Here is a 13456-nt window from a genome sequence, read left to right on the forward strand (position 1 = left end):
GAGTAGCATGGGACCATTGCCCGGTACCACCCAGAGTGGAAGCTTGTGCCATGCTCCATCATAGGAGACCTTTACGGTAGCACTGCCGATTACGGGAATCAATTCCTTTGTGTAAGTTCTTAATTTTGTATGAATTGGAGTTAAGACTAGCCTTGAGACCTTGCTGCACCACAATTTTTCCAAAGTCTTTTTGCCCATGATGGACTGGCTCGCGCCTGTGTCCATCCCCATTGACACCGGGAGTTCACTTAGTTCAACATTCAGCATTATCAGGGGACACTTTGTGGTGAATGTGTGCACCCCATGTACCTCTGCCACCTTGGTCTGAGGCTCTGGTTCATCGTGATCTTCCGTCGATCTGTTCTCCTCTGCACCATGGTGGTTTGCAGGATTAACAGGATTTACAGCTCACCTGCACAGATGTTGGAGGTGCCACATTGTTCTACAGCCCTTGCAACTGTACCCTTTGAATTGGCATGAATGAAAACAATGATCACCCCCACAGCGCCAACAAGGTGTTAATGGCCTTGCATTCATCACCCTTGATGGTGGACTCTGAGACATCTGCGGACATGCAGCTGCAAGCATGTGTGACCTGCCCTGTACGTTGCGATTTGAAAACAACATCACTTTTTTCACAGTACTTGTAGCAACACTTGTGTGCTGAGAGATTTGCTTCGTATTGTCACTGATGGCAATGAACACCTGGGCTCTCGCTATGGCTTTACTCAAGGTTGGGGCCTCTATAGTGTAAGGGGTTTTCACAGGGTTGTTGTTGTGCCTTGGGTGTCTCTCTCTGGGCTTCTGCCCTCACAGCTTATGCCTGGCCTGTGAGGTACCCTGAGTGCTGCAAGAGCACCCCTGGAGAGACTGTGTCCACAGCTTATGAAGGGGGTTTTGAGACTCGTGCGTCCCCACAGCTTATGCCTAGCCTGTGAGGCACCTGTGAGTGTCAAACACTCCTAACCCCTTCTTCCCTAGCCTGTGACACACAGTTGAGCGTTTTCGAGGCGCTCCTAGCTTCCCTTACACGGTTCTGACATAAGACTCACGATCAGGAGATGTAATACAATAGAACTGAGACAAGGTGATTCCAAGAGGAACTTTAGGCTTCCAATTTATTTGACAAGGTGTAACTCAACAAACAGCAATACACCAACAAACAATCCCCCTAAATCCCACTAAAACGGACCCAACGAAAATCTTTACACCAGTTTAGCAGTACAATGCCCAACCTCCCACCTTTCCTGGCCTAACTGAGTTGGGAGTTCTGGGGACCGGAGGTTATACTCACTACTGTGCCTTCCGCAGTCTGGTGGTTTGTTTCTTCTATCTTCGGTGTCTTCGGACACTGGTTTTCCTTCAGTGTCGAGAGGCTTGTGGTTGTGGTTGTTGAATCACGAGGGCAGGGAAAATCATCACTTCTTTTCCGACATCAGAAACCCTTTTTTTATAGACAGATTATCCAGTCCGCCTCTCCTGCTGAAGTCGATTCTTCTCATTGGTGGACCTTTTGATTTTGAAAATTGCAGCAGTTTTAGATTGATGTTAACCTACTCAAGGTTTGAGTGGGTGTTGATTGCATTGGCCTCCTGTAGCCATTGTGCTAGTCTGGCCTGAGCCAGATATTTCTATGCCTGATGAAAAAGGTGTTGGAATATGTATGTGGCATTGTTTAAATGTTAATGTTTTCAAGGGGCAAGTTTCCAGGGTATACAGTTCCCAGACAATTTGATTAGTTCCAATGTCCAAACTGGCCCTTTTGATACTGACCCCACCCCTTTTCTTGCAGACCTTTTAAAAAATCCCAAATTCGATTAAAGATCGTAGTTTCTTCCATGTGCACTTTAGGATTTCAAACTTTCTGGTAGATAGTTCCAAATTAAATTCCCTTTCCTATGAGTCCAAACACTGGGGGGGGGGGGGGGTCTCCATTTGTGTCCCAAAGTTTTCCTTCCATCGGTTTCAATTCACAGCACAGACTGATCCCACAGCCCTTTTCCTTCTGGGTAAAATGAGGGGGTTTTTGTCCTCCCCTACAAGAGTCAAAAGTTTGCGAAGTATAGTTTTGTGGCCAATGCCAAGTACGAAAAAGCCTCTGAGCATGTGCTCCAAATATCCTTCAAATTCACAAAGTCCTGCAAGGCATCTTAGCTCGGTGACATAATTCACCACTTCCTGGCCTTCAGAACTTTTGCAGGTGTAGAATCGTTACCTCGCCATCAGAACGCTTTCCTTTGGGTTCAAATGCTCCCGGACCAGTGTGCACAAATCATCGTACGATTTCTTCGTGGGTTTCGCTGGAGTAAGCTGATTTTCATGAGGCCATATTTTGGTGCCCCACAGACAGTGAGGAGAATTGCCCTTCGTTTGGTAGCGTTCTTTTCTCCATCCAGCTCGTTGGTTACGAAGTACTGGTCGAGTCAACCCACAAAGATTTCCCAATCATTTCTCTCCGAGAATTTCTCCAGGTTGCCCACTGTTTTCTGCATCTTTGGGTTGGCTATCTGTATCTCGTCGCCAGTTGTTATGTATGGAGAAAGAGTGAGACTGAACACTGTGAGTTCAAAGTAAAGTGTGACCGTAGTCTTTTATTGCAGGTCTCCAGAGTGCTTCTCCAACCTGTGAGGCCTCCTCAAATACCTAGGCTCACAAGGGATTATGGGATCCCTTGGGACTCCAGGGGATGAGCCCTCTGGTGACGGTACAGAGTATATACAAGTTTACATATATAACAACTTTCATCTCCATAATATTGCTCGCTGCCTTCCCAGTCTATCTGCTGCCGAAACTCTCTTCCATGCCTTTGTCACCTTTAGTCTTGACTATTCCAAAGCTCTCCTGGCCAGCCTACCATCCTCAACTCTCCGTAAATATCCGCTCATTTAGAATTCTGCTGCATGTATCCTATCTTAAGAGGACCAAGAGGTAAAATCAAATGAGAGGGTGGGGATACTGGAAAAAATTCAAAATTAAGATGAACAAAATGAAACTGGAAATCTGATGGACAAAAGGAAGAGAGCTGAAGAGAGAGGACGGCAAAGCAGGATTCTGAATGCAAGAGAGATGAACAAAATAGAGGTGGAGGAATTTGAAGGGACAAGAAAGCAAAAAGAGCTGGACATTTTGAAGGACAAAGTTGGAGAGAGATGCAGACCAGTGAAAGAATAACTGAGGGAGAGTCAAAATAAACAGAGCTACAGTATCTGAGAGTTGGAGATTGATAAATCAGAAGGAGGGTTTAGAGAATATAATGAAGACCAATTACAAAAGGAAAGATTGGATAAAAGAGACAATATCAAGAAAGTTACTTCCATGGAAAATTAGTTCTAAGCGATAGATTTACAATTAATTGATCATATTTGGTATATTTTCATGACTGACGTTTAGTATGTGTTATGATTTAGTGTAATGTGAACTGTAATTATTCTGATTCTGTATTGAGGATGTAACATTTAGTCTAACTTTATTAGAGATGTTTATAACAAAGTTAATTTGTTTCCAAAATATGCTCATATTTGAGAGATGAATGAATGAATTTACATATGTGGCAAATGATCTTCAGGTTGCCACTGGATGTTAGCTGAATAAGGAAGCTTAAATAGTTTAGTTCTTGTGGCGGAGACGCGCTGAGAGATCGTGGTGGAAGTGCGGCGAATGTTTGACAGAGGAGCGGAGAATGTTTGTGGTGGAGGAGTGCCGAGAGATCGTGGCGTAGGTGCGGGAAATGAGGGTACGGTGCCCAGAAGAGCCGAAGGCCCAAGGGCAGCAAGGGCCAGACCACACTGTGATATGTGTGTGCACTAGGTCCATGCAGCAGAGCAGGTCTCCAGGTCATCTTGGTTACCACTTGCCACAGGATAAAGGCCTAGCCCCGTCAAGCCCGTGTGGTGGCTGATGTGCAATGGTCACCATGATAATAACATCCATACACAGGCATCTAACACACCTTCAATTGGAGTTCAAGACGAGAACATCAGGTCCTTCATTGAGAGATCCATGATCTCCTGTGAATGCAAGTCATCCTTGTTCGAGGGACTGTCTATGATGCTGATGATTTATCCAATGTTTATAAATTAATTTGTTGAGAACTGCAGTGAGTGAAATGAAATTGCCGTCTTCAGTCATTCCTCGTTAATGTCTTTGCATCTCTCAAAGTTTCCAGTCACCTTATCCGATCTTTGCTATTGTATGAAACTTCATAAATTGCAAAGGAAGCTTCTCACCACCTTGGGCTTTCTGTGCCTATCGCCATCCCTACTCCCCACAGGGAGTGACACTAAATTCAAAGAGATCCTGTGCAAATTATCAATCAAAGGTTCCCCCAGACTCCGTAACCACAGGCCTGAATCAAAGTCTCTGGTGCCTACCTGGGTGGCCATTGAGTGTGACCATGTGATGTCCATCAGTTTGCTCAAAGCCCTTTGTGACTGCATCATAAATCCTTCGACCAATTCAGGTGTAAATACCCAGATACATTTTCGGTTCAGGTGGGTCAACATTCTCTCTCTATCCACTCTATCAAAACTTTTCATAATTATAAGGACCTGTGGTGTGATTGGTGGCTCCTGATCTGAATCACTGCCACCCACTCTGATCCATCTAAAACAGAGTTTTAATCCAAGCGAACGCGTCTCATCAGCTAATCCAGGACTGAACCACTTCTGCACTGAAACCAGACATCACGGCTTTGGATCTCAGAGAAACACCAACATGAAAGGCAAAGGGCCAGAGAGGAGAGATGAGAATTGTTTTTATGCAGCGAGTTGTTGTGATCTGGAACACACTGCCTGAAAGGGCAGTGGAAGCAGATTCAACAGTAACTTTGAAAAGGGAATTGCATATATAGGAGAAACGAAAAACATTGCAGGGCTATGGGGAAGGAGCTGAGGAGTGGGACTAATTGGATCACTCTTTCAAAGAGCCTGCAAAGGCACAATGGGCTGAATGGCCTCCTTCTGTGCTGTATGAATCTATAATGAGGCACAGTTACAGAACAACTGAAGAGGGTGCAAAAAAGATTTACAAGGATGATACCAGAAATGTGAGGATGTACCTACCAGGAAAGGATGAACAGGCTGGGTCTCTTTACTCTTGCAAAGAGGAGGCTGAGGGTGACTTAATAGAGGTCCTTATAATTATGAAAGATTTGATAGAGTGGATTCAGAGAGAATGTTTTCACTTGTGGGGAAGAGCAAAGCTAAAGGCCATCAATATAAGATAGTCACCAAGAAATCAAATAGGAAATTCAGGAGAAATTTATTTACACAGAGAGTGGTGAGATTATGGAACTCACTACCACAGGAAGTGGTTTAAGTGAATAGTCGGGAAGCATTTAAGGGGAGGCTAGACAAGCATAAGAGGGAGAAAGGAATAGAGGCTTTTGCTCATCGATTGGACAAGGAAAGACGGGAGGTTCGAGTGGAGCACAAACACCGGCATGGACTGGTTGGGCTGAATGGCCTGTTTTCCAAAGCTCTGATTGGCTCTGGGCCTCAACCTCCCGCCCCTAAAACCCCCTCTCCTTTGTTAATTGGCACCTGGATTCAAGGAAGATTCCTGATTGGCTCTCAGGGATTGTCAATCATCATTGGTGATGTCATTCCGTGTGTGAATGCAGGCTGCCCCAGTAGTATAAATACAGATGATTGTGAGAGATAGGATTAGTTTTTGAACTATGCAGTAATATAAATAGTGATGATGGCCTCCCAAGTGTGTCAGAACTATCACAAGGACTGTGAGGCTGCTGTTAACAAGCAGATCAACATGGAGCTCTGTTCTTCCTATGTTTACCTCTCCATGGTGAGTCTTGTATTCCTTGTTGCTGCATTCTGAAAAGTTGGATATTCTCCAGTCCCATGAACTGGCTTTAAGCTGTATTTCCCTGAACTTCCTTCCCTGAGAGAGCAGAGTCTTTGGGCAGTGAGGGCTTCAGGTGTGTAATATAGGGGAATTGTTGAGTTCATGGCCTGCTCCCTATAGCAGCTGCCCTCTATTGAGGTTTAATATCTGAAACCAGCTCAGCTGCTGCCTGAGTGTGTGACAGAAGAATTTTATTGCCCAAAAAAAAATCACAAAAAAAAACAAAGGTTTTTTTGAAAAAAAAAGGCAGTTGGAAAATGTTTGCAGTGTCCCCCAGATTGAATATGCTCAACTACTGAGCTATTACAGCCCTCCGGGGTAGTGAATCACCACCCGCAGAGGAAATTTCTCATCAGTCCTAAATGGCTGACCCTTGGTTCTTGACTCCCCAGCCAGGGCAAGAATCCTTCCTGCAGCTACACTCTCCAGCCCTGTAAGAATTTTGAATGTTTCCCTGAGATCATCTTTCTTGAAAAATGGAGGCCTAATCTATTCAATTTCTTGATGTTTCACATCCACCTGAGGACAGACACAACCTTTGTTAACAGTATGTGTGAATGATGGGAAGTATTACTTGTCCAGAGTAGAATTGAGTTTGATTTGACATCTTTCATCCTGTTATCGGGAGGAGCAGCTATCCAACTCCGATTAGTGAAGTGAATTGCACTTAAGCCAGTTTACAAATGGTTGGTATTTTTGAAAGATTAAGAATTCACCGACTCGGGGGGAGGGGGGAAATAATCTTGCATTATCTATGTCTGAAGAAGCTGTTTAAAATTTTCTCTGCAGTCCTTCTACTTTGACCGGGATGATGTTGCCCTGTGTCATTTTGCTGAGTTCTTCAAGGAGCAGTCACATGAGGAACGTGAGCATGCTGAGAAACTGATGCAATTCCAGAATCAGCGTGGAGGCCAGATCATCTTGTCTGACATCAAGGTTTGTTTCAATAAACAACGAGCTTTCTTTCTGGATCCCCTTGGACTGATTGTTTTAAATACTTTCTGCTTCAATTGGTTCCAATTTGATTTCATGGTCCTGGTGGTGGAATGCAATAATTGCATCATCCTGTGACACATTGTTTATGGTTACCTGGATGTCTGGTTGCTTTTTCGCTTGTCTTCCTTCTACTTTCTCATGTAATTTGTTTAATTGATTGTAAGTGAGTGGCCTGTGACCTTCCTCTTCAGAAACCAAAGCAGGATGAGTGGGGCAATGGTCTGGAGGTGATGCAGAGAGCTCTGCAGATGGAGAAGAATGTGAACCAGAGTCTGCTGGATCTGCACAAACTCTCCACTGGGAGCACCGACCCTCATGTAAGTGCCTCATGTGGGTTTCTGGGTAATTTGGAGGCCGTGGAACATTGCTGTCCTCGAGCCTACACCAAAGATCTCTGCCCAATAGTGTTGTGTTTTGGTTTCTCTCCTGGGTTCTTCAGTTAATTGGGGAGAGGACCGGGAGGTTGGCCTACTGTGGACATGAATGTGTTTCCAGGATTTAAGTACCCATTGTACAGAGTTACTGGATCATTAAAGCAAATTTACATCAATCTTAATTACCCCATTAGACGATGCCCCAGTCCAAGAGGATTAAAATCACAACTTTCAGATACTGGCCATAACTTGTTTTCCTCTTCTCCTTCAGTTGTGTGACTTCCTGGAGACCCACTACTTGGATGAACAAGTAATGATGATCAAGAAGCTTGGAGATCACATCACCAACCTGAAGAGACTGGGAGCCCCTGAGAATGGCCTGGGGGAGTACCTGTTTGACAAGCACAGCCTTGGGGAGAGTGACGGAAGCTTGTGTTCAGTCCCTGTGTTTATGATTGAGGAATCCCCCCACCCCTGAATTCTGCAGGGAATGAGGGCTTTTGACTTTGTACAAAGAGCTGAGACCTGGGCTCTTGATGTGAAATGTAAATAAACTGTTCAGTTTTGGACTTGCTTTTGTCTCTTTGAGTGAGTGGTTGCTTATTTTCAGATTAACTTCAGGCCAGAATTACACGGGGCTCTGTATCCACTTTATGGCCCTCATTCTTGTGTAAGTCTGATTTTTGTCTGGATTATCAGGCTCCTGCTTTGAAGATCTAATTTAATTCACAATTTGCATCTGAGCCACAGGTGACACTGTTGGACAAAGAGGGAGGTTTTAAGGAGTGTTGTGGGTGGGGAGAAAAGAGAATTTTTGGGATGGGAATTCTAGAGCTTGGCCTGATTCTCTCTGCCATTTGCATCAATGGTAACTCTCTCTTTAATCCCTCAATACAACAAAATATCAGCTGCTATAATGTTGGGAAACTCTCCTTGCATTTTAACAATGAAGTAGTGTTGCACCATTTCATTCCATGGATCAATCCTATTAAGAATGGTAAGTGCCCTGGGAAAGCACTTTATGTAGTATTTCTTCAAAAAATGAGCTTGTATCAATCTGACTGAGTTACTCTTGTGGGATATGCTGCAGTTTGCTCACTTAACCAACTCATCGCTGCTGCTGTCAGCTTTGTGGGTAAAATAGCACTGTGGTGTCAGAGCTCATTGTGGGAGCTCCTGGAACACATGGTACTGAAGGCAACTACAATTGGGTACTTGGGAAAGTAATCTGAAACATAATTACTCACCAGGTACAAGTCTCATGGTTGGGGTGGAAATGTGTAAATTTCTGGGTGGGAGAGGATACAACATGGTTCTGAAAATATTTCACCTTCCTCCCCAACCCCGCTCCACACACTCTCAAGTAAGGTATTGAAGGGTGAGTTACACCTTTGGAACTGAACTCCAACTCTAGACAATCCATCTGTATGGAGTAAATGTATTTCATTAACTGCGTAAAACAAATATCTTATAAAATAAAGCAAGTTAAATAGATATTTCTCTGGTGCGAAGCACTCTCCCCTCTTTCAGAAACAGCCCGCCCCCCCCCCCACCCCAACACCACAGGCCTGCTCCATTCATTTGCAAACTTAACACCATGAGTGTTATGTATTAAACCCCTTGCAACCTGCATCACACCTGACTACCAGAGGACCCACGCGTTGGAGTCCCAAAGGATCCCAGTATTCTGTGGTAGCTCAGTACATAAGCAGACCTGCACTCTGGAATTGTAATAAAGGAGCTAAGGTCACACTTGCTCATTACACACAGTACTCAGTCTAAGCATTTAATATGAGTTTAACAATTGGCAACGAGGTAACGAGCAACTGCGTGAAAATGCTAAGAACAGTCGGCATCCTGGAGAAGTTCTCAGAAGGCATGATTGGGAGGTCTTCGTGGAGAGACTCAAGCAATACTTTGTGGCCAATGAGCTAGAAGGGGACGAGAACAGCAACAAACAAAGGGCGATCCTCCTAAATTTCTGTGGGGCAATAAACTATGGCACCTTGAAGGATCTCCTGGCCCCGGCAAAAGCAACAGAGAAATCCTACTAAGAATTGTGGTCCGGGAGCACCTAAATCCTAAGGAAAGCATTTTGTTGGCGAGATATCGGTTCTACACTTGTCAATGATCGGAGGGCAAGGAAGTGGCGAGCTATGTCGCCGAACTAAGGCGCCTCGAATGACATTGTGAGTTTGAGAGATTCCTAGAACAAATGCTCATTGACTTTTTTGTACTGGGCATCGGACATGAGACAATCCTTCGCAAACTGTTGACTGCAGAAACTCTGAACCTCAGTAAAGCCATAACGATGGCCCAAGCATTTAGGTCCACCAGCGACAACACTAAGCAGATTTCACAGAAAAAAAAGTTTCTGCCAGTACTGTGCATAAAGTAACGTCGGTCTCGAGCAGAAATGTACATGGCTGAACGTACACGCCGGCTGCTGTGGCCGACCTCAAATGACCCAGAGTCAGCCATCATCTGTTAATGCAAGGCAGTTAACACCATGTTGGCACTGTGGAGGTGATCATCAGCCCCATCAATGTCACTTTAAGCACCATGCGTGCAATGGTTGCAGAACTATGGGACACCTCCAATGAATGTGCAGGCGAGCTGCAAACTCTGCAAACACTGCAAACCACCACACTGCAGAGGAAGATTGATCCACAGTGGATCAGACTGAATTGGAAACTCATACTGAGGGGGGCAAAAATGTCCAGGGTACACATGTTCATGATGAACTGCCCACCTATTATGTTGAAAGTTGAACTGAACGACATTCCAGTAACTATGGAGCTGGGCGCGGGGACAAGTCAGTCCATAATGAGTAAAAAGGCCTCTGACAGGCTGTGGGGAAAGAAGGCACAAAGGCCCAAGCTCAGCCCCAATCACACTAAACTAAGGACTTACACCAAGGAACTTGTGGTGTCTCAGCACTGTACTCTAAAGTCACACGAGGCATGTACTGCAAATAAGGTCACTACATGACCTGCACCTTTATTCCCAGGACCACAGAGTGCTGAGCCTGCGTGGAACCTCCCTTTAAGTACCTGGCTGCCCAGGTGAGGAGTGTCTCCTACAAGTTCACCCCCTGTGGTCAAGGTGTGTATTTCACAGTTGTATACAGTGTACAGTGTTGTTACATATTGGTTACAGTTATGTGAAGGTTACAAACATGACATCACCTCCCCCCTAATGTCTTTGGGTCAAAGATTGAGTCTTTCAGGCGGTCGACGCTCTCTCGTGGAGCGCTGCAGTTGTGGCTCTGGTGGTTGAGCCGTGGTATGCGTCTCTGTCACCTGAGTTGGTTCCGGCCTGTCCGGGCTGGCCGCAGGGACTGTGCATGCTGTTGAATGTCCTTGTTGCTCGTTCACTGGCAGTGGTGTGGTTGACATCCCATGGGCTTCTTCAGGTTCCTCAGTGTCCATGCTGAACCTTTTCTTTACCTGGTCCAGATGTTTGCGGCATATCTGCCCATTGTTTAGTCTGACCACTATGACCCTATTCCCCTCTTTGCCTATTACAGTGCCCTCAAGCCACATGGGTCCCGATGCGTGATTGAGAACGAATACATGGTCATTGATTTCTGTGCCTCTCCCCACTGGGTTGCGATCATGGCACTCGATTTGGGACTGGCGCTTGCCCTCAACAATGTCCGACAGAGCAGGATGAATGAGGGACAGCCGCATTTTAAGCGTGCGTTTCATGAGTAGTTCCGCCGGCGGGACTCACGTGAGCGAATGCGGGTGGGACCGATAGGCCAGCAGGAGGCACGATAGGCGGTACTGAAGAGAGGGTCCTTAAATCCAGAGCATGCCCTGTTTCATGATTTGAATTGCCCATTCCGCCTGGCCATTGGAAGCCGGCTTGAACGACGCTGTCCTGATGTGTTTGATACCATTACCCGACATAGGCCGGATCCCATCTGCGGCAACCCTCCTGCCCAAAAACTCGACATCTGGGGCCAAAAACACTCACTTGGACTTCTTTAGTCGCAAGCCTACTCGGTCCAGTCAGCGTAGCACCTCCTCCAGGTTGTGGAGGTGTTCCTCGGTGTCTCGACCCGTGATTAGGATGTCATCTTGGAATACGATTGTGCCAGGAATGGATTTAAGCAAGCTTTCCATGTTCCTCTGGAAGATAGCGGCCACTGAACGAATGCCAAACGGACACCTGTTGACAACAAATAGCCCCTTGTGCATAGTGATGGTGGTTTGTAGCTTGGACTCATCCGCCAGTTCCTGCGTCATGTAGGCTGAAGTGATGTCCAACTTGGTGAACAGTTTGCCACCTGCAAGCGTAGCAAAAAGGTCCTCCGCTCTCGGAAGCGGGTATTGGTCCTGTAGTGACACTCGGTTGATGGTTGCCTTGTAGTCGCCACAAATCCTGACCGAGCTAGCCGCTTTAAGGACAGGGACGATGGGGCTTGCCCAGTCACTGAATTCAACAAGCGATATTATGCCCTCTTTTAGCAGCCTGTCCAACTACCTCTCAATTTTCTCATGCATCACATTCGGCACGGCTCTGGCTTTGTGGTGCACTGGTCTGGCATCCGGGATGATGCGTACCACTACTTTGGTGCCCTTGAAAGTCCTGACCCCAGGATGAAATAGTGATTCGAATTTCTGGAGGGCCTGTGAGCATGAACTTCGCTCCACAGATGAAATGGTGTGCACATCCCCCCATTTCCAGTTCATCTCGGCTAGCCAGTTCCTCCCCAAAAGCGCAGGACCATTCCCCGGGACAATCCAGAGTGGCAGCCCGTTCTCTGATCCATTTTGTGTGACCACCAAATTTGCACTGCCGAGCACTGGGATGATCTCTTTGGTGTACATTCGTAATTGCGTCTCAATGCGTTCTAGTTTGGGTCTGCAAGCTTTATGTGGCCATAGTCTTTCGAATTGTTGGACACTCATAAGTGACTGGCTAGCTCCTGTGTCCAGCTCCGTGCGTACAGGGATGCTATTTAATAGAACTTTCATCATCATAGGCGGCGTTTTAGTGTATGAGCTGTGGATGTCTGTCATGTGAACCTGCTGAACTTCAGCATCCATGGCTGTGCCCCAAGCATCCAACTGCCTTGCAGACTCTTCATCTGGTTCCTCTGCCTCGTAAATTAACCTCGCTATGGGTTTTCTGCACATTCTGGCCAAATGTCCCTTGAAATTGTAGCTATTGCAGATAAATTGTTAAACCCTGCAGGTTTTTGCAGTGTGTCTGCCACCGCACCTCCAGCATGAGCTGAGATTGTTGTGGACAAATGGACTGTTACCAGGCATTCCTCTCTGATTGTCTCTTTGATTACTTCTGATCACTCTGTTGCTGAGTGTCAATGGTCCCATCCCGGGACGCATTATCCCTTGTGATGGTGTTAATTGCCGATCCTCCTGCCATTGTCTCTGTTGCTGTCCCACCCTGGAATCTGTTGCTGCCTGGGCGGTGTCGAATTGTCCGTGCCTGCCAGCCTGGGTGGTGTCAAATTACCCTTGCCTGCCTGCCTGGGCAGTGTCGAATTGCCTTTGCCTGCCTGTGGGCTACTGTGTCTTTTTTACAATTAACTCCCTGGTTCATCACCAAGTTGAAACCAGGGCTGCGCGCGTAAACTGTCTTGGTCTCCCCTTCCCCTGCCAAGAAAGTCTGAGCTATCAAAGCTGACCTTTGCAAAGTCAAGTCCTTGGTCCCAATAAGCTTCCTGAAAATCCCGGCATGACCAATGCCCTCAATGAAGAAATCCCTTAACATCTCCCCCCTTCAGGCATCTGTGAACTTACAGAGGCTGGCCAAACGCCGAAGGTCTGCAACGAAGTCTGGTATGCTTTGTCCCTCCTGACGTCTGTGTGAATAGAATCAGTGTCGGGCCATTTGTACGCTGCTCGCCAGTTTGAGGTGCTCACCGATCAGTTTACTGAGCTCCTCAAAGGTTTTGTCCGCCGGTTTCTCAGGTGTGAGCAGGTCTTTCATCAGCGCGTACGTCTTAGGCCCACAGCTGGTCAGCAGGTGCTGCCTTCGCTTGTCGGCTGCTGCCTCTCCCAGCCAGTCCTTCGTGACAAATTTCTGCTGGAGTCTCTCAACGAAATTGTCCCAGTCCTCACCAACACAGTACCTTTCATCTGTGCTACCGGTGGCCATCCTCGTGAGTCGTTGATTCGCGTTTCCCGTCGCCAAATGTGGCGTCTCTGCACTGTACTATAAAGTCACATGAGGCATGTACTGCAGACAAG

General features: G+C 46.4%; 1 protein-coding gene across 1 annotated transcript; it reads left to right on the top strand.

Annotated features, from left to right (window-relative positions):
* Nucleotides 1-5697: 5697 nt before the first annotated feature.
* LOC139262544 (ferritin, higher subunit-like) lies at nt 5698-7710 on the top strand. The gene is made up of 4 exons (XM_070877708.1): nt 5698-5802; nt 6652-6798; nt 7050-7175; nt 7504-7710. Exons 1-4 carry the CDS (start codon nt 5698-5700, stop codon nt 7708-7710), a joined length of 585 nt encoding a protein of 194 aa, XP_070733809.1.
* Nucleotides 7711-13456: the final 5746 nt, after the last annotated feature.

The sequence above is a fragment of the Pristiophorus japonicus genome, chromosome 4 (assembly GCF_044704955.1).
Source record: "Pristiophorus japonicus isolate sPriJap1 chromosome 4, sPriJap1.hap1, whole genome shotgun sequence".
NCBI lineage: Eukaryota > Metazoa > Chordata > Chondrichthyes > Pristiophoridae > Pristiophorus > Pristiophorus japonicus.

Bases quoted from the DNA above. Each gene is read 5' to 3' on its own strand.
- LOC139262544 (XM_070877708.1), top strand. From the start codon at position 5,698: ATGATGGCCTCCCAAGTGTGTCAGAACTATCACAAGGACTGTGAGGCT. The intron at 5,803-6,651 runs GTGAGTCTTGTA...TTTTCTCTGCAG, and splicing joins CCTATGTTTACCTCTCCATG to TCCTTCTACTTTGACCGGGA. The intron at 6,799-7,049 runs GTTTGTTTCAAT...CTTCCTCTTCAG, and splicing joins TCATCTTGTCTGACATCAAG to AAACCAAAGCAGGATGAGTG.